This window comes from Rhinichthys klamathensis, unplaced genomic scaffold (assembly GCF_029890125.1).
Source record: "Rhinichthys klamathensis goyatoka isolate OS25496 unplaced genomic scaffold, OSU_Roscu_1.1 h1tg000133l_1, whole genome shotgun sequence".
Classification (NCBI taxonomy): domain Eukaryota; kingdom Metazoa; phylum Chordata; class Actinopteri; order Cypriniformes; family Leuciscidae; genus Rhinichthys; species Rhinichthys klamathensis.
Genome location: NW_026606668.1, coordinates 2752703 through 2779106, shown reverse-complemented (window position 1 = coordinate 2779106; position 26404 = coordinate 2752703). Strand labels below are relative to the sequence as shown.

Here is a 26404-nt window from a genome sequence, read left to right as displayed (position 1 = left end):
ATGTGGTGTTTATTTTTGAGCTGTTCTCAGTTTGAAAATAATGAATTCTTGATCTCAAAAATCAAGGACTTTCAAAATTCAAAGACACGCAACTTCACTCTTTTGACACCAAGATGTTCCAAAATAAAATTGTATTCACACATTTCACAGGTTAAGTTTTTTTCTGGTTGCGTAGAAAATCTTAAAACAATGTTTTATGGTAATTTCTTATTCAAACTTTTAAACAAGTATTCAGTCAATCTATAAAAAGCGTTGAAGTAGGTAAATTTGACTTTTCATAAGAAATTAGATCATATTTTAAAGTTTTTGGTAAACTTTACTTTTGGTTTAAAAAAAAAAAAATCTTAAAAATGGTCCTTAGTAACAATACTTTGTTTTGTCTATTTAAATTTGTTAAATTTAAAATGCATCAATCTACCAATAAATGCATCAAAGCAACTATACAGTTTTCTTGTTCAACACATTTTCATTCAACATAATTTTGTTAGCCATATATATAGTTCTATAGGACACTTAATATGTGAAGTGAACTTTAATTCTAAAGGTACAATTACTTTACAAAGCAAAGATGTCTAGAATATAATACATAGACCTCAACAATTGACACAATAACAGTCACAATCAACATGTAAAAAAGAGGAGCTCTTAACAACATATCTAACAATAATACTGACAAAACAAAAGTTTAAATAAAGAGTCAGCAAACAGCAAAACAGTAATCCTATAACAGTAACCACATTATTTATTCATGCTGCAGTGTATGCTGTGAACTCACAAACCCTTAACATTTCAGCATTTTTTTCCCCAGACAACTGTGCTTGGTACTAGTTGGTACTACATTTGGGCAGATTTTCTTTATTTTATACACTCATAATTTACTGCTAGCTAATTGTTGTGTTAATAAGTACGAGGTTTATCCAACCTTTTCTCTAAAAACTTAGTCATTTCCATCACACCAAAATATAAAAATTCACACATACCAAAATCAACTTGAACAAAGGCATGTAAAAAACATTTTCATTAGATGTTTTAAGGTTTAAAGTAGTGCCACAAATTGAAGAATCGCTCACATACTGTACACCAGAACATGATGTAGATCCTAACTATCATTTGATCTGGATGAGCTATTTGTTTGTCAGTAATTAGGCTTCTTAGCTCTACTAATGCTCTCTAAATGGACTTTCATTTTGCTTTAATCATCAGATAACATCAGTATCTGCTTATTATCCGCATGCTAAGACAGAACCTCCGATAACTATCTTAGAATCTAAGAGCCTTAACACCACTATGTAATTGTTCCAGTGAACCTTTCACACTATTTATTCTCAGTAGACCTTTATTCATTGTGTTGTTGGAAATAATCATATTACATCTTGGCATTCAAATTCATTTTACTTCTTTGTGTGTGTGTGTGTGTGTGTGTGTGTGTGTGTGTGTGTGTGTGTGTGTGTGTGTGTGTGTGTGTGTGTGTGTGTGTGTGTGTGTGTGTGTGTGTGTGTGTGTGTGTGTGTGTGTGTGTGTGTGTGTGTGTGTGTGTGTGTGTGTGTGTGTGTGTGTGTGTGTGTAAACAGGCACAGAATGACTCGAAACAATATGTGAGTATAACTATTTTGAACATGACCCAGAATTTTAATACATTTACTTGAACCAAAGTCCCTTTAAGGCACATCAGTTCACTCTGTGGCCATCTTGGTAATGTTCCAATCCAGACAGCTATATTTTATCTAGGCAATAGGCATGTACAGCTCCTATACTTGAAGTGGGGAAAAATGGAATCTGTATGTCAAGATGATTTTTCAATAATGAATTTCAAATAAAATGGACATTTAGTTTCTTTGAATTTTTGTTGTTGTTGTAGTATTGTTTTAGTAAGTGCATGTGTTTATTAGGACCTGATTTTGACCGATTTATGGCCAAACACTGAATACTCTGTGACCGTGGCTGCGTTCACTTCAAAAGGCGATGGAGCACGCAGCAAGCCTATCGTCATCAGAACTAAACCATCATGTGTGTACACCCTCTCACATACATACACGTTCATGTTTTGGTATACACACTTTATCTCAGTGTTAAATAGAAAGTTCACCCAAAAATGAAAAGCATTTACTTATCATCATATCATTCCAAATCCAAACCCATATGACTGTCTTTTTTCCATAGAACACTAGAGAACATTTTAAAATAGTTTTATGCTCTTTTCAATGACAATTCCCCTTGGCCTCATGTGAGCTGTTGAACGTTTCAAATTGTAAGGTGTGAGCTCAACTTTTTGATTAATAAACGAATCATTGAGACCAATTCTGTGAACCAGATCAATAGATTCACTCTACTTGTATTAACTTAAAAATGCTTGAAAGAAAGCTATGGCAGATGTCAAGATTTTTAGTGAATAACACTGGATTTTGAGTCCATGAGTTTACATTTTCGAATTCATAAATCATTCACACAATTTGTGAACCTGATCAAACGATTCACTGACTAAAAATAATTATTTGCTTACAACTTGGACTACTAATGGTGTGTGTCAACATTTGTAGTGATTTATCTATATTGAATATTGAGTCTGTGATTTCAACTTTTCAAATTGTAAGGCATGAACTTTTCAATTCATAAACAAATCATTCAGACCAATTTTGGGAACCGGATCAAACGATTCTGATTCAAAAGAAGTATCTGTTAACAAACTGACTACTTCTCTTATTCACTCTTAAAAATATACCAAGGAAAGCTATGGTAAATGTCAAGATTTTCAATGAATTAATTTTGTAGTAAATTTCAGTGAGTCTTTTCATTTTAAAGGGGTCCTATTATGCCCTTTTACGAAGTCTTGATTTTGTTTTTGGGGTGTACTAGAATATGTTTTCATGTTTGATTGTTAAAAAACGCATTATTTTTCACATATTTTACATTATTACAGCACTTCTCTCCCCATTCTGCCTCGAACACGTCGTTTTCAATTCCTTTCTGGAATACGAAATGTACTGTGATTGGTTAGCTGGCCCAGTGTGTTGTGATTGGCAGTGCTTAGTGCGTGTTCGGGAAATGTCCCGCCCCTCTACATCTGCGAGGTCTTCTCTAGTGTAAGTATTGATGATTGCATCAATTTCAAACCAATTCGAGCCCGATTCAGACCCTGACAATGTTAAAGCTGCAGTCCGTAGCTTTTTTTGGGTTAAAAATGATCCAAAATACATATTTGAGAAAATACATAACCAGCCAGTGTTCAAAACTATCTGCTTGCCTTAGCTCGATTCAAAGCGGTAAGCTTGTAATGATGTTTTTAATTCCAGTGTTACTGGTGGATTTCCGCGGGAGATTCGAGCATGTCTTTGCTTCATTACGTCACATCTGTACACATAAAGAAGAGTCTCGGCTAGTAGGCTATGAGTGTGAGGTTGCTGGAGGTGGAGATTTATAGCCTTTTCTCACAGCACTTGATATAATTAAACTTATCAATTTGATGGCGGATTCAGAAAGGTTCAAACGACAATCACCAGTGACAACAGATTCACCCGCTGTAAAATGCAAAAGACTTCGTTCGGACTTCGGAGTGGCTACAGAAAAAAAGAGACTGCAACCGGGCCCATGCGGAAACGATTTGCACGGTTTTGCGTGATATATAAAGCGACTGTTAGATTTAATCAGCACAATTTACTGCAATGTCAGACCCAGAACAAAAGTGGATGTGTCTTACTTGTTCAGATGACATTTTCCGGTGAAAATTCTTATGTTGGTCATGCTACCAAAAAGAATAATCTGTGATTCTGAATGACAGTATTGACACCGGTGCGATGACTGACAGCTGCACAGTCTCCTCAAACATTGTGTTCATCCGCGCAGTGCCGTGTCGAAGTACAACTCACGTAAAGTTGATAATTCCGCGAATGACTGCAATGACAGATTTCGAACAGAGATGGCGACAAAGAGGAAAAACTGCGGACTGCAGCTTTAACAAACCAGAGAATCATGCAGAATGAATTTCATGCACAGACTTTGCAAGCACGGATTTCACAGGACGTTTATAGGTACGATGTTATCCAGCATTTAATCGTGATATTTGTCGGAAAACTAAGGTAATACAAACAGTAATCGATCACTAAACCATGGTTAATTTTCCTAAGGAGCAGTGAACCATCTTACAAAAATGAGAGCTTACACAAGCTGTTCTCCATAAAATGTGCAGCGCACAGATAAACGTTAAGCCTTAGGAAGGTCAAACAAATGAGCTTTGGAAAGGGGGTGGACAAAACAGCATCTCTTTGACATAGCGACAACACTGTCTTCTCTAATGCAGCTCAACCAGGCCTCGTCCCCTTTTTGGGGTATTCAGTGGGCGGAGATTATTTAAATGAGAAACATTATGACTTCATAAGATCCAGAAAAATCGAGTTGTAGTTCTTGAAAAGTTGATTCTGTTAAATAAAATATCTCCCTTCGGAAGGGACTTTGAGCTCCGTAACCTCTGCAGATACTGCAGATCTTTTTTATACACAAACAGCAAAATTGCACACTTACTAAAGTGGAAAAGCATAATAGGACCCCTTTAAAGGATGAAAGCTTCGGTGCCTGTTCATTGTAATTCAGTTGAAAAGAGCACTTGTCTTCTTTTTGTGAATTGCGCAAGAAAGTCTTTTTTGGAGCTGTGAAGAAAATAAAGACATCATTCTTATTTTTGAGTGAACTATTGTAATAACCAGAAAGTCAAGTATTTCACTCAACCTAACACATCATGACTTCACTACAGCGCTACATATTTAGTGTTGATCTAAATTATTGTTCTCTACTCCACAGTGCCAGGTTTGCCCCTGCTTACAGTCTCGCCATCAGAGGATGGCACTGCCCTACTAAAATGGCAGCCTCCCCCTGCTGGTCTGTCTCCTGTGCTGGGCTACAGGCTCTCATATGGCCAGGCTGACCCGACCTCAGATTCCTTCATGGTGCAGGAGCTAGACGCTAAGGAACGCACCCACACCGTCTCCTCTTTGAGTGCAGGGGTGCTGTATGTGTTCCGGCTCGCGGCCCGTACCATATGGGGTTATGGTTCAAGCGCTCAGGTCACATTTTTAACACCAAACGTGGTGCAAACAACCACAGATGACATGGTAACAATCCCGGGGACAACAGACGGTCAAAATGTGAGCATACAGGAAACCTTGCCGCTTTTGGCTAACTTAACGGCTGAAAACATAAACTCCTCGTCTGTGATCCTGAGATGGGAGCGACCAAGAAGCTATGACCGGATCCAAGGTTACCGCGTGTGGTTCGCTGTCACCTATAGTAATGGCACGGATATTGCCATGGAGTCCGACGTTTCGGAGACTACAGTGGTTCTTAATGGCCTACGGGCAAATACTGAGTATGTGGCGAGAGTGTGCGTGCTTAGCAAACACAGCCCTGGGGCCTATAGTCTCCCCGTATCCATCAAAACACAACCAGCACAGGAAGGTATGACACTTGTATATCCTCACATACAAACATTTACTGCCAGGCAACCCTTCCTAATCCAAACCACTACATTTTCTTTACTCTGGAAGGATATTTTCTGTTTATGTCTGGTCATTTGTGTCTGTCTTTGTTGGTCTGAGTCTCTTGTTTGGTGACGTTCACTAAGCGCAGATAAAAGGTGAGAATCTTTCTGAAAATGGGTCTAGGTATATGTGGAGTGCTCCATAATCTCATAAAACAACGATGGTAAAGGTAAGCCCTTGGAAAAGAGTGGTGAATTCTCATCAGCACTACTAGTCTGTATGAGAAAAGAGTGACTAGCTCTTTTTTTCTCCTTTCGGCTCTGTGCACCCTTTGTCGATAACAACCTGATGTGGTAAATGTTTTTAGTAGAAACGGTTGAAAAGATTCTTTGATGTTCTGCTCATACTGGAGGCCAGAGGTTCTGCTCAGGTGAGCTGAAGTATTGAAGTGTGTTATGTTGATCTTTTGTTTTATTTCTCTTTAATAGTGTTTGCCGTGAACTTCAGAGTGAAAGCTGCTATGAAGAGTTCTGTGCTGCTGACCTGGGAGCCACGAACCGCCAGTAATAAAGCACAATCTCTCATTGTAAGTACTGCAGTGCACACAACTGCGTATGTGTCTGCACGAGTCAGGTTTTGCCTATTTTGGGGTCTACATGAAGAAAACAGTTTAATAAATATGAAATAATTTGATGTTGAAAATCTAAATGTGTGAAAAAGTTAGGGCAGTGGTTCTCAACCTTTTCTTTATCCAAGACAATTTTCAAAAGCCTCTCATATAGACAAAGATATTTCAGCTTGTGTATTGTGTAAACTTCTGTATTGACTGACGCAGACTGATGAAAAACGTTTGTCTTTGTATCTCCTGTTTTAAGTCAATACATTAATTTTAGAGTGCCGACCTTTTGTATTGTCAAGCGTCTTAACACAAACTAGTAGTGGCAATATATTAACATAACACAATAATTATAAATAATCCACATTGAAATAATTAAATTTGGTAATTCTAGAAGTTTCAAGAACTGAATGTTTTTTTTCAGGGTTCACATTCTTTATAAGCAATACATTTACATTACTTTCCCTGTAATTTGTTTTATATTTTTTTTAAATATATGTTTTACTCAAAATGGCAATTTCTCTAAAATATTTAGAGCTTGACTTGACTCGAAAAATTTACATTCAGAATAGACATTTCGGTAACACAATAGTTTAGGGTCCAATGCTCACTATTAACTAGTTGCTTATTAGCATGCATATTACTAGGTTATTGGCTGTTTATTAGTACTTATAAAGCACATATTAATGCCTTATTCTGCATGACCATATTCAACATCCCTTAACCCTACCCAATACCTTAACTTAACAACTATCTTACTAACTATTATTTAGGAGTTAGCAATTAGGAGTTTATTGAGGCAAAATTTGTAGTTAATAGTGAGAATTGGACCCTAATCTTAAGTGTGACCAAATTTTTATGACTGTAAGATTTGAACAAATTATTTTCCAGGTCTAGAAATCACACTTTTCAAAATTTCCTCTTACTGTATATCCCGTTTTTCCAAGCCCACGGGAACTCCGCTCTTTTTATAAAATGGTTCATTAAAATAAGAAACAGGATGTCAGTTTTATCTTATTTTAAAGCAGTTTTTTTCTCATTTAAAATCATTTAAAGTCATATTGTGGTGCCCATAACGGCTGGTTTATGTGATAGACAATATTATTAGCTCAGTATAAAAATAAACGTTGGACATGTGTGTTGTTCCTCCATTGCTACCCTTCATGCAACATATTGAGGTGGAATTGTTTATGACAGTGTTGGTATAAAAGTGTGAGCGTGTGCATGTTAGCAAGTATCTGAGATGTCAGTCTTAATCTCACTCTGCCTTCCTCGAGAGAGTGTGTGTGTCACAACATGCTCATAGTCTTTGTTGGTGTGCTTTAGAGTGCATTAAATGCTTTTCCATTCTCTCTTTGTCCCTCAGATCTCAGATGGCGATGGCGAAAGTGTGGAGGTGGATGGGCGGCTCGGGCAGAAGTTAGTGACTAAGCTGAAGCCCCAGTCTCTATACACCTTCTTGTTAACCAGTAAAGCTGATGGCACTGGAGGCCTGCAGCACCGCGCAGACGCCATGACCGCTCCAAACCTGCTGACCAAGAAACCCCAGCTCCTGGACAAGACTAACTCTCAGAGCATCGCTACCCTACAGCTGCCCGCTGTCCAGGGACAGGCTAATGTCAGGTCAGCAAAACACCAAAACGATTTCTGACATTTTGTGAAACTCTTTATTTCCAGCTTTAAAGGACAAGTTCGGTATTTTACACTTAAGCCCTGTTTTAAGATCGTTTCTGATGAAATAGAATGGTTAGATTAAAATTTGGACACATGCTGCTGTCCCGAGAATTTTCGGTTTCTGTGGTTGCACCCCAACCCCCCCCCCCCCCCCCCCCCAACCCCAAAAGATGCTTTCCAACAGGTTTTGTCGTAGTTTTTGTCCCAAGTCAAGTCAATTGGTCAAGTCAGTTGGACAAAAACTACGATAAAACCTGTTGAAAAGCATCTTTTGCAGCGAGTGAGCATATCAGTGAACACCCCAGACCACTCTTTGTAAACTAAAGTTTGTCCTTTAAATTAGAAATTGAATTCCACATTTCCAGTGTGGTCCCAGAATTTTAAACTCACCTGAATAATGTATATTGTTATATATAAAATATACACTACTGTTTAAAAGTTTGGGGTCAGTAAGATTTTCTCTCTTATGCTCAATGCTGCATTTGATCAAAAATACAGTAAATAGAATTTAAAATAACAGTTTTAATATATTATGCATTATCATATATATTACATTTTGATATATTTTAAAATATATTTTATTCCTTTGATGGCAAAGCTGAATTTTCAGCAGCCCTTACTTCAGTCTTCAGTGTCACGTTATTCTTCAGAAATCATTTTAATGTAAGCTACTAATGTATTTGGTTTGCAAAATATTTTATTTTATTTTATTTTATTTTATCTAAAAACAGTTGTGCTGCGTAATATTTTTGTGGAAACTCTAAACACTTTTTTTCAGAATTCTGATTAATAGAAAGTTCAGAACAGCATGTATTTGAAAAAAAAGGTTATGCAAATTTAAAAAAATATATATATATTTTCATTATTAATTACAGTAATCAGAATAATATTTTTTCATATTTTCACAAAGCAAAAAATATTTAACTGGCGTCATTTTATTTTTGGGCGGGAAAATAAACAGACTTTTCTTCATGAGATTCACATATAATATCATGTTTATAATTGAAGGGGTTTCTACATTGTGGTTGTCCCTCTGAAGAGGCAGAGAGGAGGAAACTTCCAGAATTTATGGAGTGATCCAGATGAGATGAACATTGATGAGGTACCACATTTTTGTAATGAAATGCTGATGTCGCAATTGAAATATTTCTTTAAATCGTTCACTGTCTTTGCTGACAGTTTTAAACACATGTTGGTTCAGCATAAGGCTGTGGGAAAGCAGAGTCTGTTGTGGTTAACTTGTCTCATGTCATGTGCTTGTCCTGTTTTCTGGTTTCTCCAGCTACTGAGGGAGATTAATGGCACCGGTCGCTCTGTGCGTCTTCGGAGGCAGGCGGAGGCAAAAGCATACATCAGTTCTCATTTCCAGAATCTTCCAGCCGAGTTTAAACTAGGAGACGGCCGTGTGTATGGAGCATTCATGAACCGACCGCTTGTGAACGGACAGGAGTATGTGTGCTTCGTGCTGGCTATTCTTGAACTGGGCCAGAACGTAAGTCCTTCTTTTCTCTCTCATGTTGATGATTTTTAAGGTCTACAATTCAATATTTAAGCAATAATTTATAAAAACAATGTTGTATTTTGAGTACAGTGCCTGCAACCCTTCAGCTGTCTCTGTATTCACAATACCTTTTCTTTTTTTATTAATATTTTTTTTATTTATTTTATATTACAATTTTGTATATATTTTTATCCGAATATGCTAAGTGTCTGTTTGATCCTTGATTGACAGACTGTGTACTCCACAAGTCCATTCTCTGATGCCGTGCTGTTCTCCGATGTTGAGCCGCAGCCAATCGTAGACGAGGAGGAGGGGCTTCTGTGGGTGGTTGGGCCAGTGCTGGCTGTCATCTTCATCATCAGCATTGTCATCCTCATCCTCCTCTTTAAAAGGTGAGATTGAAGGAGAATTGAGAAGGAAAGTGGATTTAGAAGGAATTTAGAATTTGAAAAGGGGAATGTAGGTTAAATGACATGGGAGTTCCCATGGTGGAAATATCAGAGAATTTTCATATTTAAAATGGAAAAATCATAGTGAACATGCATTGTTCTAATTATGCTCTGCTCTAAAATGTTCTAAAATCAAAATTTTACCTGCTAGATATTGCTTTTGTGTAGAGTAAAACTTGAAACCAGCAATTCAGTCAATCCTTTTCAATGAATCTCTTGAACAATTCACAAATCGGCATGAATGATTCATTAATTTGAATGATTTAAAAAAAAAATGCTACAGTAGTTGTTTTATATTTTACTTACGCAGAAGCTGATTTTATTTATCCCTATTTCTTTTGTCTTCCCTCGCTTTATCTGTGCACAAACCAGCAAACCAGACAGGTCTGTGTATTATGTTTCTCTGTAAATCTAATTATGCTCGAAATGCAATATAAACTATTTCCTACTAAGTGAGTGTTGCTTTAATGCTCCTACGCGTGTGATGTTACAGGAAGCGGGCAGAGCTGGAGGGCAGGAAGTGCAGCTTTCCCAGCAGCAGTAAAGCCATGAGTTCCCAGCATCCATCTGATCCAGTGGAGCTGCGTAGAATCAACTTCCCAACGGCTGGTAATATACTGATGAAAAGATATGTCACTAACACACACACACAGGTACAGAGTGCTGAAGAATCAATTTTCCAGTCCCTATTTAATGCTCACACACTGTCGGTATAAACACAGTGTTGTCTTTTTTCTAGGTTTGCGTGCATCTATCATCGGTTATCGACGGTTATCAAGTTAGTTATGTGTTTTGTAGTCTATATTGACTGATTAACCCCCATATGCTCGCACATAATTATGCAGTAACTGGTTTGGCTTTTTTCATCCTCTTAACTCATTTGAGTCATAACAGGGGTGTATGTGAACACCCGCTGCAGCGTGTGAAGCTTTTCTCTCTGCTCTCACTGACTTCACAACACCTTACACACACCAGCAAACACACACTTTCCATATGGTTGAACTTTCCTTTTTTTTATATATATATATATTTTAGCTAATGCTATTTTCTATCCCCTAACCCTTCCTCTAAACCCTCACATAAACCTTTCTACATTTTTAGATTTTCACATTGTTTATTGTTTGTTATGGACATTAAAGTCCCCACAATGATAGTGGAAAGTGATCTAAATACACACACTCATAACTAGTTATCTACAGGAGGACATGCCAAAGACGTTTTTAAATAAAGCTATCTATAATAAAGATTACAGTAATCATAAGTTTGGTGTTGAATCAGTGTTGATCTATGACTTTGTTCTTTGTTAAACAGACAACTATTGCAGACATTAAATTAACTCTTCTCAATTATATTCTAAATGCGGCAATATTGATTTTTTTTTGCTTTAAGTTGAATTTGATCTGATTCAGCAATTTCAATGCTAATTCCATCATGCTTTGATGTATTGTAATCTATACCCTCCACCAAACATCATTCAGTAATGTTCAGACTTTATTTTTAGAGATTTTATAGTGGGATGTGAATATGAGGCCCTGCCCACAGCCACCAAAAAAAGTTGTATATCATGAAATAATATTAATCAAGTTTTCTGTGAGGCTGTTTACTTCACCAAATAAAACATTTGTGTATATTCTTTCCCACTGAGTAGGTAAAAAGTAAATAATCTAAACAATTCTATTTAAATAAATTAATTTATAGATGTCTAATCATATTACTTTACAGCATTTGTCATTAAAAAACAACATTATTGGTTGTTTTTTTTTACTTAGTTTTGGTCTAAATGTGGAATTACCTGTTTTATAGCTGTTCATTGCACATTAAATGTATTAAAACAGGAAACATTTACAGATGGCCCCCTAAAAGTACAATTAGCCCAAACTGTCCACTCCATTTAAATTGGTCTAAACCATCAGTGTTATTACATTTTATAAAATGAATCTCTGGGTACAAACAACTAGTCTACGACACAAATCCTTTTACATTCTTTTAACAATTTCTATCCTCAAAACACACACACTCATGAACCCTAGTGTTAAAATATAGATGATATCACTAACATTCTCTCACACTGCTCAGAGCACTTAATCCAGTAGCATGTCATGCTCTCAGAGTGTGAACTGATCTTTGTGTTTGTGTGATGTGATTGACAGGCATGACCAGTCACCCTCCAGTATCTGTCTCAGAACTGCCAGCTCACATAGAGAGGATGAAAGCTAATGACAACCTGAGGTTCTCTCAAGAGTATGAGGTCAGATCTCACACACACACACATACATTCGCACCCCGCGGATGTACATTAAAAACATATTGGCCAATGAATGATGTACATTAGCACCACATTTCTGCATGCTATAGCGTGCTTTAAGTTCTTTTTCATGTACTTTTTTTGTGTGTGTGAGGCTGTGAGCACTAACTTCATTGCATAGACTATGTGATGTTTGTAACGTTGTAAGTACAATATGGGGCATGTCCAGCGTGATGTGTAATTCATGGCGTGCTTCTCTCTTGTAGTCTATTGATCCAGGGCAACAGTTCTCATGGGAACAGTCTAACCTTGAGATTAACAAGTCAAAGAACAGATATGCCAACGTCATCGCCTACGACCACACCAGAGTATCACTCTCCAACAATGATGGTGAGAGCGTGTGTGCTAAATATTGCTGTTTCTCTGTGTATTCATTAGAAATAACACATGTTCTATCTAATCGTACAGGAGTATTAACATTGGAAATCAACTTAAAGCTATTACCTGTTCACATGGCATCTAGCACCATTGCTGTTTGTTATCTCTAAATGGTCACATACTGTACCAGTGTTGGTACAGTAAAAGCCATTTTCAGTAAACTAAATGAAGCTGAAGTCAAATAAAATATAAATATTCGAGAAGATAATTTAATTAGAAATAGCAGATTTTGCCAACTTTTGCAACTTACTGAAATAAATATATTACTAAAATTGAAATAAAAAGAATGAAAACTAAATAGAAATATAAAAAACTAATTAAAAGTAAAAAAGCACCTAACAAACTTAATAAACCTTAAACTAAAAATAATATAACTGAAAACATAAAATTAAAACTAATTTATTATTAATAACTACTATGATTGTACATAAATAATAGTAAAATAACGCTGATACTTTGTCCATGATCTTAATCGTCTGACACATTGATAGATTTTTTTTTAAATCCTGTTGTCATTTTCCAGTTAATAGTATAATAAATTAGATCTGAAACACCACGAATGGAATTGAATTATATCTCTCATTTACACCCATTACAATTTATGAAAGGGATTTTAGATTATTTTTTTCTCTTGTTAGGTTGAATGTGATTTTGTTTTTTCCCATTCCATCTTGTTATGCAGGTGTTCCTGGCGGTGACTACATCAATGCCAACTTCATAGACGGGTACCGCCGACAGGGCGCTTACATCGCCACCCAGGGCCCCATGCCAGACACGTTTAGTGATTTCTGGAGAATGGTGTGGGAACAACACACAGCAAATATCATCATGATCACCAAACTTGAGGAGAAATCCAGGGTGAGTGCACTAAATTATACATACACAGACCATACCATGTGTGGAGTCACACAAGCTCACACTTTGATTGAATAATATGAAAGACATCAGCAGCTCAAAGCACACTCCTCTTGTTAGCATGTTGCTAAGCTAACAACAACATAGTCTAATAAGCACAAACATACTGCACACACAATTATCAATATAATTCACCTTCACCTTTTTGATTTGGATTCTTTAAAGGATATCTGCAACGCTGTATTAAGCTCTATTCACAATGAGTACACTGCGGTAGTGCATCTTATATCTTACAGAACAATGTACACTATCATTCAGATGTTTGGGGTCAGTATGATTTTACCCAGCTGTTATTATTACAATTACAAATAATCAGTTCAGAAATCATTCTAATATGCTGATCATGAAACATTTCTTGTTATTATTATTAATGTTTATTATTGCTTATTATTATTAACAGTTGTGCTGCTTAATATTTTTACATTTATTTTAAATATAACACATTTTAAATGTCTTTACTGTCACTTTTGATAAATGTAATGCATTCCTCCTGAATAAAAGTATTCATTTATTTTTTAAATAAATCTTTCCAACCCAAAACTACCGGTAGTGTATTTGCAAACACTAACTGCAGAACGTAAAGTTTTAACAGCAAGTAAGCTAAATGCTCGTCAAAATCACATTTTTATCAGGAATGTAACAGATTTTCAGAAGCTATGGACATTTATGCAGCCCACCAATACATTAAACTAACTAAAAACTGTTTGACTAAAATCTGAAACATTCTTTGCATTAGGATGCCTAAAAGGCTGTCAAGGTAGGCAGCTGACTAGATTTTGGAACAGAACTACTGAGACACTGAACACTTAATCAAACTCACACACACACACATGCATACATACTACTGTACATACTAACCTTACTAACCATGTTTTAATCAAACACAGCATTGATATTTTGCGTATTTCTCAGTGAGTCTGTTGTGTGGTGTTACGGAGCAGAGTAAGTCTTATGATGTTTGTCTGTTACTCTCCAGATGCCTTCGTATTTCTTCTCAAAGGCAAGACGTCTCACTTGGCTAATTAGACCACTCTCACTTTTCACTTGAATGGTTGATATTTCGTGTCACACCTCTTACTCCTATCTCTGCCTCATCCTTTATTTACACCTACTCTCTCTTCTTCTGATCTGTCTCCTCTCGCTTCCTCTTTCCTACTGACTTCAGAGACACATTTTGCCACAAGTCACAAAGTGTAACTTGATATTTTTGGCTGATTATCACACTATCACTGCATGCCAAAATGTACTCACAAAGGGTGTGTTTCAGTCCATTCCCTAGTTCCCTTTGATGGGAATTAATAAAAATGAGATGAGTTAAAAGGGCATTCTTTTAATTTCTAGGGCGTGAACTGTTCAATGCACTGGAATGATTTTAATAATGAGGCAACCCACTCCCTGGGTAGTATACCTATTATTGAACTAGTGAGCAGACTGACACATAGCCATAGTGAGTACTGTTATTGATGGAAAGCAGCCAGGCTGAAGAGCAGTTTATCTCAGCTGGTTCTTCAGCTCTCCTCTAATGTTTCCTTTAACATTGAGACATATGCAGCTGCGAGAGGTTAACTAAGTGTCTGCTGAACTGTGTGCAGAATAAGTGTGATCAGTACTGGCCCAGCAGAGGCACAGAGACATACGGACTCGTGCAAGTCTCTTTACTGGACACGGTGGAGCTTGCGACCTACTGCGTCAGGACTTTTGCCCTGTTTAAGGTAACAAAACAGCAGTGATCAGCACATAAACACAGTATACCAACACTTCATTGCTCTCACAAACCTTATGGCAGGGTCGACCTGTAGGTTTGTGGAACCCTAGACGAGTTATGAAATTAGGCCCCACTGGTGGAAACATTGCCATAACATAAAAGGACATAACTTTTTTTGTTGTTACCTTGGAATGCTTGAAAGAAAGTGTATATTTTAGGCACTGTAACTTTTTGTATACATTTTTAATCAACTTTCAATTAAAATTTTTTTAAAATAATTTTTAAACTATTTGTCACACTGCGTAATTAAGTAGTGACATTACTATGTATTTAAAAGCAACAAAAATGATCGTAAAAAAACAAAACTTTGAAAATGCTCTAATAAACTATGTTCAAAAGTGAATACATTAGTCAAACCATTCAGGTACATCCACTGCAAGTGAGGCCAAAATACATATGAAATAATGAATAAATAATTTAAACAAAACCTATTGTATAGAAACACAACACCTCACAAATATATAGAAAATTAACATTTTGCAGATGAAATGCTCTCTGACATCATCATCTCTTCGCCAATGTTGTGAGTTTCTTCTCCATATTGTTCTTGATAAAATCTTGCAAAAGTACTTTAAACTTTAAGCTGCAAGTTCACCAAACACTAGCTTATTTTTCTGCTAAACTCAGGAATTTTTGAGCAAGCTATGGAATCCGGGGATAAAACGTGATAAAACGGTATTCAAATTCACAGCAATGCATGAATAAATTATGCAGATTACTGTGTTACTGTTTGCTGGTTTGCTTGTATTTGTCAACCGTTTCAATTATTTGTCACGTGTTGATTATTCAGAAATCATCCTGTGAAGTTTTTTTTTAGTTTGTCACTGTTAAGACCATACACGCTAGATGGGAAGAATGTTGAATAAAATAAGATTGAACTAATTTTGTTGCGTCATACTGCTGACTGAACGAGTAGTTTGGATGAGATTATGTTGGATGTTATGATTTGCGCATTTATAAATAGACTTAATGCATTATTCTATTCTAGAAGTATATGGCACTGTACTGAATTGTGTTGTTTCTATGTGCAGAGTGGGAGTGGTGAGAAAAGGGAGGTTCGTCAGTTCCAGTTTACAGCATGGCCAGATCAAGGGGTTCCTGAACATCCCACTCCCTTCCTGGCCTTCCTCAGACGGGTAAAAGCCTGCAACCCCCCAGATGCCGGACCCATTGCGGTCCACTGCAGGTAACTAGTACAGAATTAAGCAAACATATTTATATCCAGTCAGACATGCAGGGTCCGATTCTGAGAAACTATTGGTACGTCTTTTTTTCAAATCATTGGCCTAAATTTGATTGACTATTTACAAAATGCTGCAGCTCAGCTGTTTGTCTCTGTCGATGCACTCAATGCTTTTTGTGGAGTATGAGTTTTTATTCTAATTTTGCTTGGACACAGCAAAGCAACATTACTATATACATCTCTAAGGTTTTTACAAATTAACTGACACAAGAAAAATGTAGATTACATAAAATGACATGTCAGAGTACCAAGTACCAGATTTACTAACAGTTTGCGCCAGCTCAAACCCTCTTTTGGCGTTAAAAACTACTGTTAGGATTAACTAATGACACGCAGTGAAAAAAATAGCGCTGAAAAGGCGTGGACATGGTTATTTTTGCAGCTGACCTTATTGCATATGCATTTTTAGGAGTTTCTCTTTCAGACGCAAAATTGAAGAGTATTTACATGAATCACTCAAGATGATTTACTAAGGTTTTGCGCTAGTCAACTTACTGGTATTCCTGTCAGGTCCACTATCGTCAAATACGATTGACAATTAGCATACAGTTTGGATTGGCTGTATGGTTCCGTTCTGGGCGAGAACTCCCTGCGCATTCATGCAGCCTAGCATGGATAAGAGCAGCAGCAATAACCCCCCTTAGGGTAAACAGAACAGAACCAACATGAATGTATGCAGATATCATTAATTCAAGATTTTAAAGTTCAACATAATTCGAGAATTTAGTCTGATTCAAGGGGAATCAGAATGCCAAATCCTGACTAACTAACTAATCACTAATGACTGCCGTAGTGAACTGACCAATAACTATATTATAAAGTTTGCAGATGACACAGTCATAGTAAGTCTAATGGACCCCACTGAAACATCTCACGGCCCTGTATTACCGTATTTTTTAAACTGGTGCAAAGAAGCCTTTTTAGACTTAAATGTTACAAAGACGAAGGAAATGTGTATTGATTTTAGACGTCACCAGCCGACTCCTGAAAAGACCTTTATAGATGGAAAAGAGGTTGAAATTGTTGAGTCGTACAAGTATCTGGGAATTATCATTGACAACAAGTTGACCTTTGAACAAAACACAGAAATGTTGAGTAAGAAAAGTCAGCAACGTCTTTTTTGTCTGAGAAAGCTGGCTAAGTTTCAAGTTGACAGATCGCTGATGACATTGTTTTATAAATCTTTTATTGAATCTATTTTTACATTTTCATGTATTTGCTGGTATGCTTCTCTTAGTTTAAAGCGGAAAAACACATTAGAAATGGTACATAAAGTTAGCAGTAAAATCATCGGGATTCAGCAGATAAAACTAACTGAACTATACAGTAGACATGCACTTAAAAAGGCAGAATCTATCATGTCTGATAGTTCTCATCCCTTGCATGTAGAATTTAAGGTGCTGCCATCTGGTTCTCGCTTCAGTCAGCCACTAGCCAAAATAAACAGATTTAAATTCCCCTTTGTACCCTCTGCGATCTCTCTGCTTAACTCCGTAAAGAATAGGTAATGTCTGCACATAAGACATACTTGAACTTAAATGTTAAATGTTGTGGTGTTATTTTTATTTTTTATCTGTCTGATCCTGTATTTGAATTGATGTTTGATGTTGTCATGTACTGCATGTTAATTTATTTGGCTACTGCAGCAAAACTAATCGCCCCTCGGGGACAAATAAAGGTCTTGAACTTGAACTTGACTGGGCGAGAGGAGGAGCTGGGGATGGAGGAGGGTAATTATCTCCTGAGAAACGCGATAGCTGCTGATAATACTGAGGAGCTTATATATGTATGTGATAGGCGTCGTATTCCTATAGGTAGACGTGGATCAGCTGAGAGTCACCTGATGCGAGCTTGACTAATGTGACCTGCCAGAACTGACGCTACACTTGATTTGCTCCATTATTTACCGTCCCCAAAAAAGCATGTCTTAAAGCAGACACTAATTTGCGTTGCTCTTGGTGTATTGCGTTGGTCATTATGGAAATTGAAATAAACATAAATAAAATAATTATTTTTATTGCATCTTGACTTTTTTATTAACATTTTAACCACTTACAACATAAACAAAACTGAATGAACAAAGCAGGCACTTACAACAATAGAGGGGAAAATACATGGGAAAAGAAGAAAGCAAGGAGAAAAATAATAATAATTGAATACTGATTTTAAAATATAATATATATTTATTAAAAAATATAATTTAAAACGTTTTCTCAACGTCTAATATGAATGTTTTTATGATATGAAACTATTAAGTGAGAGAAAATCACAAATACTTTTTCATACAACCTTTAAATCAGAATGCGCTACTATGAGTGCTTGTGACAGAAGCATTTTCTCTCTCTCTCTCTCTTTCTCAGTGCTGGTGTGGGCCGAACGGGCTGCTTCATTGTGATAGATGCCATGTTGGAACGTGTGAAGCAGGAGAAGGCGATAGATGTTTATGGTCACGTGACTCTGATGCGATCTCAGCGAAACTACATGGTGCAGACAGAGGAGCAGTACATCTTTATTTATGATGCGCTGCTGGAGGCTGTTTCCTGCGGCAACACAGAGGTACCGGCACGAAACCTTTACGCCTACATCCAGAGACTGTCACAGACGGAACCGCCAGAGCACATCAGCGGAATGGAGCAGGAATTTAAAGTGAGTTCATCCCACCAATGTAATCCGTAAATTTGAAGGGAACAGTGACATAATTGTGAATTAAATGAATCAATCATGAGCTGAACTCAAAGATCTAAGACTTTTTCAATGTACACAAAAGGCTTATTTCTCTCAAATATTGTTCACAAATCTGTCTAAATCTGTGTTAGTGAGCACTTCTCCTTTGCCGAGATAATCCATTCACCTCACAGGTGTGGCATATCAAGATGCTGATTAGACAGCATGATTATTGCACAGGTGTGCCTTAGGCTGGCCACAATAAAAGGCCACTCTAAAATGTGCAGTTTTACTGTATTGGGGGGTAAATCAACAACCTTTTTTTTATTTATTCGGGGGGTCCTTTTATTGTGGCCAGCCTAAGGCACACCTGTGCAATAATCATATTGTCTAATCAGCATCTTGATATGCCACACCTGTGAGGTGGATGAATTATCTCGGCAAAGGAGAAGTGCTCACTAACACAGATTTAGACAGATTTGTGAACAAATGTTTAAGAGAAATAGGCCTTTTGTGTACATAGAAAAAGTCTTAGATCTTTGAGTTCAGCTCATGAAAAATGGGGGCAAAAACAAGTATTGCGTTTATAATTTTGTTCAGTGTATATTATTTCTTGTTGCTGGCAGTTGTACATTGCTTTTTATTGTTCATAAAAATTAAATTAAATTGTTTGCTTATTTCTTTTTTCTGTATCTCCATTTCAGCGGTTAGCTAATGCCAAAGCGCATAACTCCAGATTCGTCAGTGCCAGCCTTCCATGCAATAAGTTCAAAAACCGACTGGTCAATATCATGCCATATGAAACCACACGTGTGTGTCTGCAGCCAATCAGAGGAGTGGAGGGCTCAGACTATGTCAATGGCAGTTTTATAGATGGCTACAGGTACATTGTGATCTCTTTATATTTACTAGAACAAATAAAACAACACAACTACAAAATAAACCACTGACACATCAACATTTGCTGGTGAAATTCTCCATTTTTGAAGCTTTAATTTCTTTCTCATCACTCTCTAGGCAACAGAGGGCGTATATTGGGACTCAGGGGCCACTGGCAGAGACTGTTGAAGATTATTGGCGGATGCTTTGGGAACACAATTCTACTATAGTAGTTATGCTAACTAAACTCAGAGAAATGGGAAGGGTTAGTTCACACATACACACACGCCAATTGAGTTTAGATGCTGATCAAGAACGATAACTATAATGATAACTATATTAGTGTCCACACCAGCGGGCGATATCGTTCTGTTTATTCTGTTTTGTCGTCTGCCCCTTTAAATGTTCGAGCTCTTTAAAGCAGGATGGATTCTAATTGGCTGTCAATGTTTTTATCATTCATCAGCTGGAAAAAATCGTTTTGAAAGTGATTCCAACAATATCGTTTCTCTGTGCAGTTATTGTTATATTTGCGGTGTGGACGATTTTTAGAACTATATCTTTATCGTTATCATTATAGTTATCGTCCTTGGTGTAGATGTGGTATTAGCATCCCTGTTGATGCTAATCAGTGTTATTTTAGTATCGTTTATTTTGAATTGGCATTTATTTTTATAGGATTTAGTTTTGATTTTGTGCTTTTGTCATTTTTATTAGTTTTTGTTCTTCTAAAATATTACTATTTAGGTTTAATACATTTTTCAGTTTTCGGATTTCAGTATTACTTTTTATTTAGATACAGTTAGTATTTTTGTGCTTCAACAACTACTTCCAGTTTGGCAACATTTCTAATTTTCATTTGATTTACATTTTACATCTAAAATTTATATTTTGTTTTAGAATTTCAATTGACAAAAATGTTTTTAATAGATTTAGTTTTAGGTAAACGGTAATAGAAGCTAATGTGTGAACGTCTTTCTTATGCAGGAGAAATGTCATCAGTATTGGCCATCTGACAGGTCAGCACGGTATCAGTACTTTGTGGTGGATCCCATGGCGGAGTACAACATGCCTCAGTATATACTCAGAGAGTTTAAAGTCACAGACGCAAGGGTAGGTCAAACACTCATTACAATATCACAGAGTGAATATACATTTGCCTATCTACTGTGATGTAATACCTGACCATTCAAATATTCTTAACTCTTTCCCCACCAGTGTTTACTAAAAAAAGTTGCCAGTTAGCGTCTTTTTGATCATATTCACACAATTTCATGGCCCCCAGAATATTTTGTTTTATGAATATGCAAAAAGTTAATATATCAAAAGAAAGAACTGAGTCTCTGCTTTTAATCAAAAAAGACCCATTTTATTCTAGCTTCATTTATTCTTTTTTTATCAAGACAACAAACAACAAAACAAAAAGCTGAGAAAATCTTATTTTTGTCAAAGATTTCGCCCAGATCAGATTTAGAACGATGATCTAAACATAGATAGAGTAGACTGAGACCATCAACACCCCCAAAGATTCACAGTCCTATACCTCTTTATGGGATCGACATTTTTCTCTGTAACGTTTGGCAGTTTTGATTTTATATGCTGTTGAATATTTAATGATCATATTAGCTTACTTGTGCATAAGCAACTTCTATCCGATTCTTCTGGGCTAAGTCTGAAATCGCCCACTATACACTCATCCACTATTCCCTACAGTAACTAACATTACTACAATATATATAATGCTTAAAAGTCCGCTGGCATATTATTTATTACCGGTAGTTAGAAATGTCATGAAAATGTAATATGTTTTATATAACTTCTCCACACAGAACCCTGGTTGAAATGCTGCTGCTGTCTGTCTGTCTCTCACTGGTGTGTCTCTCTTCTAGGACGGTCAATCCAGAACGGTCCGGCAGTTTCAATTCACGGATTGGCCAGAGCAGGGTGTGCCAAAATCTGGTGAAGGCTTCATTGATTTCATCGGTCAAGTGCACAAAACAAAAGAGCAGTTTGGTCAGGATGGGCCGATCTCAGTACATTGCAGGTGAGGGAAATATTATGTGTTCAGTGTAGTAGTCTCTGTGTTCAGGGGTTATTTTGGCTGACTTAAATTTTTGGATCTTTTTGCAAAGTTACCTACCGAATAAAAAAAAGGAAATGACATATATACAGTAGATTTGAGTCAAATTACTTCATTATGTGCTTACAGTTCAGGTCAACATTGTACAAAAATATTTAACCGCAAAATGTCATGATTCAAAATGCCGATCAAGTCTTACAAAGAGCTGTGAAATAAAATGAATTCTCACATTTTCTGGGATGTGCGTGTGCAGTGCTGGCGTTGGCAGGACAGGTGTATTTATCACTCTGAGTATAGTATTGGAGAGGATGCGTTACGAGGGAGTGGTCGACATCTTCCAGACTGTCAAAATGTTGCGTACTCAAAGACCAGCCATGGTGCAGACAGAGGTGAGATTGCGTACTGCAACCCACATCATGCAGTACTGATGTCTTTCTACCCATAATTCCATGGAACTACTCGTAGATCCATCATTTCTTTAGACTAGTAAGAGTTAATCGGTTTTAAAACCGCTGAAAAATTCTGTTGATGTTAAAGTACTTTTTCCTAGTAGCTTAATTTAAGCTTAACATGCAGTTGTTGGTTATTCCCCCTAAAAGCTCTATTTGCTCTATTTAGAAACATTGGCTCAAGCGATGACATGTCAGGTTTTTTTCCCCCATTATTGTGACTTTATATGCCATAATTTATTTTATTTCTTACTATTGTGACTTTATATCTCACACATGACTTTTCTCATAATTTTGACTTAATGTATCATAAATACAACTTTCTTCTCATAATCTCCTAATTTATTTAATAGTTGACTTTAGTTCTTACAATTGTGACTTTATTTCTCACAATTGTGCTTTATTACTTGTCATTGTGACTTTATATCTCATAATTTACTTTATTTCTTGCAATTGTTTGTGACTATTGTTATTCATGTAATTATTAGACAAAGTCACAATTGTAAGAAATTAAACCAATTATAAGATATTTTTTGTTATTGTGACTTTATAGCTCATAATTCTATTTCTTACAATTGTAACTTTATCACTCATTATTATGACTTTATATCCCTCAACTGTGACTTTCGAGTAACTGATTTTTATATCTCATAATTACAACATTATTTCTTATAATTAGGACTTTATTTCTCATTGTGACTTCATATGACATAATTGATTATTTCTTACAATTGTGACTTTATCACTCATAATTATGACTTCATATCTCACAATTGTGACTGTTTCTCATGATTGTCTAGACGTATCTCAAAATTGCATTTTGCACTAAAAATATACAAAGTTTATATTACGTTCAATTTTACTCTTACCCTGAAGTGTAAAAGTAGTAACATTTCAGTAGTATACTAATCAGCTCTGAGATTCGGATCAAATGATGTGTGTGTGTGTGTGTGTGTGTGTGTGTGTGTGTGCGCGTGTGTGTGTGTGCGTGCGTGTGCGCGTGTTTGTGTGTGTGTGCGCTTGCCCTCCACAGGAGCAGTACCAGTTCTGCTATCGAGCTGCGCTGGAATACCTGGGCAGTTTTGATCACTATGCAACCTAAAACCTTCCCCTGGACCAAGGGCCACATCATCACACACCGAGACCTGCGTCTGATCAATCTGACTGCCTCTTTGTGTTGCCCACAGCTCCAGAGTCTGCTTGATTTCTCTAGACAGCACACGATTTAACAGCCAGTCAGGGAGGGCAGCTGAGATACAGAATTGTCACAACAAATTGTAGCTGCAATCATAGAGCTGAAAGTTGTCAAGTCATATTTGGGGTTCAGTACAGATGTGGCATTACAGCTAACAGGCCAACAGATCCAATGAAATCTCCTGAAACCAACCATGTGCCGTCTGGACCAATTCAACAGACCAATGAGACTCTGAAATTGTGGGAGACGACAACAGTCAAACAATTTGATGGTACTTCTTATGTGTCATAATTTGTTTAACAAAAAAAAAAAAAAAGTAAGGGGATGCAGTCCGGGTTTAGAGTTTCCACTGTTTTTTGTCACCAGTTGTATAGTGGATCCACCAACTCACTTGTTTAAGTGATACATACTAAATGAAATTCAAAACAACCCCTAAGTATTGGTGCTTATGCCAGTATCCTGTTCGTTTATCTGTAGCACACACACATAGATATACGTACATATCTATCACAGATTTAAGACAAGGAAAAATAACACAAGCTGAAAATGGAGATTTGTCTCAAAAACTGTGCAATATTGAACGTGACGGCACCTTCAAGTTTTAAACCACTCAAGTATTAGAGATATTCTCACTGTAATTATATTGTCTCATTAATCCTATATGATATAAAGTATAAAACAAATTTGTTATTATGCATATTAGCTATATATGTATATATATATACATATATATATATAAACTGTCAATGTATTGAGTGATATTTATACTATGTGAGTGAGGTTCTTGTCAATGCACACAAGTTAAGAAAAGTACTGATTGCAGTAAAATTTAAAGTTTTTTTTTTTTTTTTCACTAAACTGTTACCAAAACAACTATTTAGATGCTTTCAATCAGGTTTGGAAGTTCAAATGTTGAAGCTTAACTCTCTAAACATGAGTTGATGTGTTCAAAACAATAACATAATGGATCATTTGACACTGGTAGTGCCTTATCATAGTCACATGTTTAAAATGGTTATATGTTCAATATTTATGGATATGAACCTGCTTTTATCTTTAAAAAAACACATATAAAACAATATATATATATAAATTACGTAATAAAACACAATTAAATACAGTTATGTCCGCCTGAGTAAATTTTAATATATGATATATTTCACACACAGACCAATTTGAAGCACCAGTGCGGTTTATTCATTGAAGTGAAGTACTGCCAAGAAGACTAGACAATTATATTATTGAAAGCCAATATGTGTCCATTTTTGAGAGGGCACACGTTTATTGCATCTATATTGGGCCAAGAGAACTGCATATTCCATTACATATATAATAGCTATTACATTATAAATGATTTGTATTTGAAATTAATTCAGTCAAGTTTTTCGCAGTTTCAGTCCATACCGCTGCAGGAAACTTTCAGTTCTAACGGTTAATGTCTGCTTTCTTGTTTATCAGCGTTGTGAGGTGTCATCATCTTCACATATGTTTGAAAGCATCAATGATGTTGGTGTGTCAACATCAACAAAAAGAGGATATGACTTTTTCATTCGAAAGGGAGATTTCAAAAGACAGAGCTAGTTGCTTCAAACTAAATTAAATTGAAACCTGTTCACTGTAAAGGCCATTGCACACTGAAGTCCGAAATTTTTTGCATGCGTTTTTCGTATTCGTGATTCGGTGGCTCTGAATTGTCAAACACCATTCAAACTCCATTCAAACTGCTTGCTACGGATGCGAGAACCTGATCCGATTTTTTTTTTATGACGGACGAAAGTTTCGGAGGCAGTGTGCAAGCGTGATTGACTTAACGTGAGGTCGTTTTTTTTTTTTTTTTACGTGCGAAAATTTCGGACTCAGTGTGCAATGGCCTTAAGTTTGATGTCTAAAATGTGATTAATAAAACATCAATGCATGACAAATTCGACCTACAACATACAACATGACCCTGACGTGTCTATATGAGTATCATGGCCCATGATCGACAGTCTGGTTATGGGTTTGGAAATGACTGCACTCTTGTTCTATGCACTAACCCTTACTATTTCTTCAACACAGAATGTTATTTGTATTGAACGAGATTAATTTCACAGTGTTGCTCACAGTGTGTGCATGTTAAGAGAAAAATAAGTTTTGGTTACAAAGCTTAAGACAATATGCGCATAATGTTATTGTTGAATACTTTAGATGACAGGGTGGTATAAAATGAGTGATTTTCCTTCTAATAGTCATCATTCAGTAATTCCCAAGGAAGTCTGGTCACTGCGAACTTCAGCTCATTTTACTTTCGGTGGAAGGAAATTTTTCTTTCTTTGCAACATCTTTGTCTTTGAGTACTTTTTTTTTTAACCAGAGTTGAGTTAGTTTTGTATATGAAAATCTATCTTGCAATCTACCTTCTCCATATTGTTACACCTTAAAGCATATTAATATCACAACCAAGTTTCAGGGTTTTTTCAAATTTCAACTTTCGTTGAAACTAGCTATGCTTATTTTTTCAAGAGGATATAAATTAGCATTTGTGTAATGGGACATTATCTGCTAATGTCAAAAAAGAAATAAATTCATCTATTTTCCAGTGCATGACAGTCCCCATTTGTACAATATGAAGGCACCATCTGATTTTGATGAATCATGACATTGTTTCATGTGAAAAATAAACTAGCACAATCTATATCATGTAATCTGACCAAATATGCATTGTATCACAATTTTCATATTGTCAAATGTTGTGAGTGGTTTTGCAATTTCACCCATCAAGTAACGTGAAACACGAAAGGGAAATCTTTTACCTCTGATTTTGTAGTAAATGTAAATATTTCA

The 26404-nt window shown here is 36.3% G+C and overlaps 1 protein-coding gene across 13 annotated transcripts in view; it reads left to right on the top strand.

Annotated features, from left to right (window-relative positions):
- The window catches only part of ptprdb (protein tyrosine phosphatase receptor type Db), an 86015-nt gene extending 61340 nt beyond the window's left edge, over positions 1-24675 (top strand). For 6 of the 13 annotated variants that reach the window (XM_056256840.1, XM_056256841.1, XM_056256843.1 and 3 more), the window contains 24 exons: positions 1572-1595; positions 1890-2007; positions 4792-5445; positions 5957-6054; positions 7451-7707; positions 8767-8860; positions 9041-9250; positions 9491-9651; positions 10081-10092; positions 10202-10317; positions 10448-10486; positions 11859-11956; positions 12220-12343; positions 13074-13249; positions 14283-14306; positions 14899-15018; positions 16103-16257; positions 18675-18960; positions 19683-19861; positions 19996-20122; positions 20845-20970; positions 21747-21901; positions 22191-22326; positions 23420-24675. In XM_056256840.1, the coding sequence (XP_056112815.1) occupies positions 1572-1595; positions 1890-2007; positions 4792-5445; positions 5957-6054; positions 7451-7707; positions 8767-8860; positions 9041-9250; positions 9491-9651; positions 10081-10092; positions 10202-10317; positions 10448-10486; positions 11859-11956; positions 12220-12343; positions 13074-13249; positions 14283-14306; positions 14899-15018; positions 16103-16257; positions 18675-18960; positions 19683-19861; positions 19996-20122; positions 20845-20970; positions 21747-21901; positions 22191-22326; positions 23420-23488 (3558 nt within the window). In that variant the 3' untranslated portion in view covers positions 23489-24675. The remainder of the gene's footprint in view (positions 1-1571; positions 1596-1889; positions 2008-4791; positions 5446-5956; positions 6055-7450; positions 7708-8766; positions 8861-9040; positions 9251-9490; positions 9652-10080; positions 10093-10201; positions 10318-10447; positions 10487-11858; positions 11957-12219; positions 12344-13073; positions 13250-14282; positions 14307-14898; positions 15019-16102; positions 16258-18674; positions 18961-19682; positions 19862-19995; positions 20123-20844; positions 20971-21746; positions 21902-22190; positions 22327-23419) is intronic. The other 7 variants (XM_056256852.1, XM_056256844.1, XM_056256848.1 and 4 more) reach the window with 5 other exon arrangements.
- The last annotated feature ends 1729 nt before the right edge of the window (positions 24676-26404 follow it).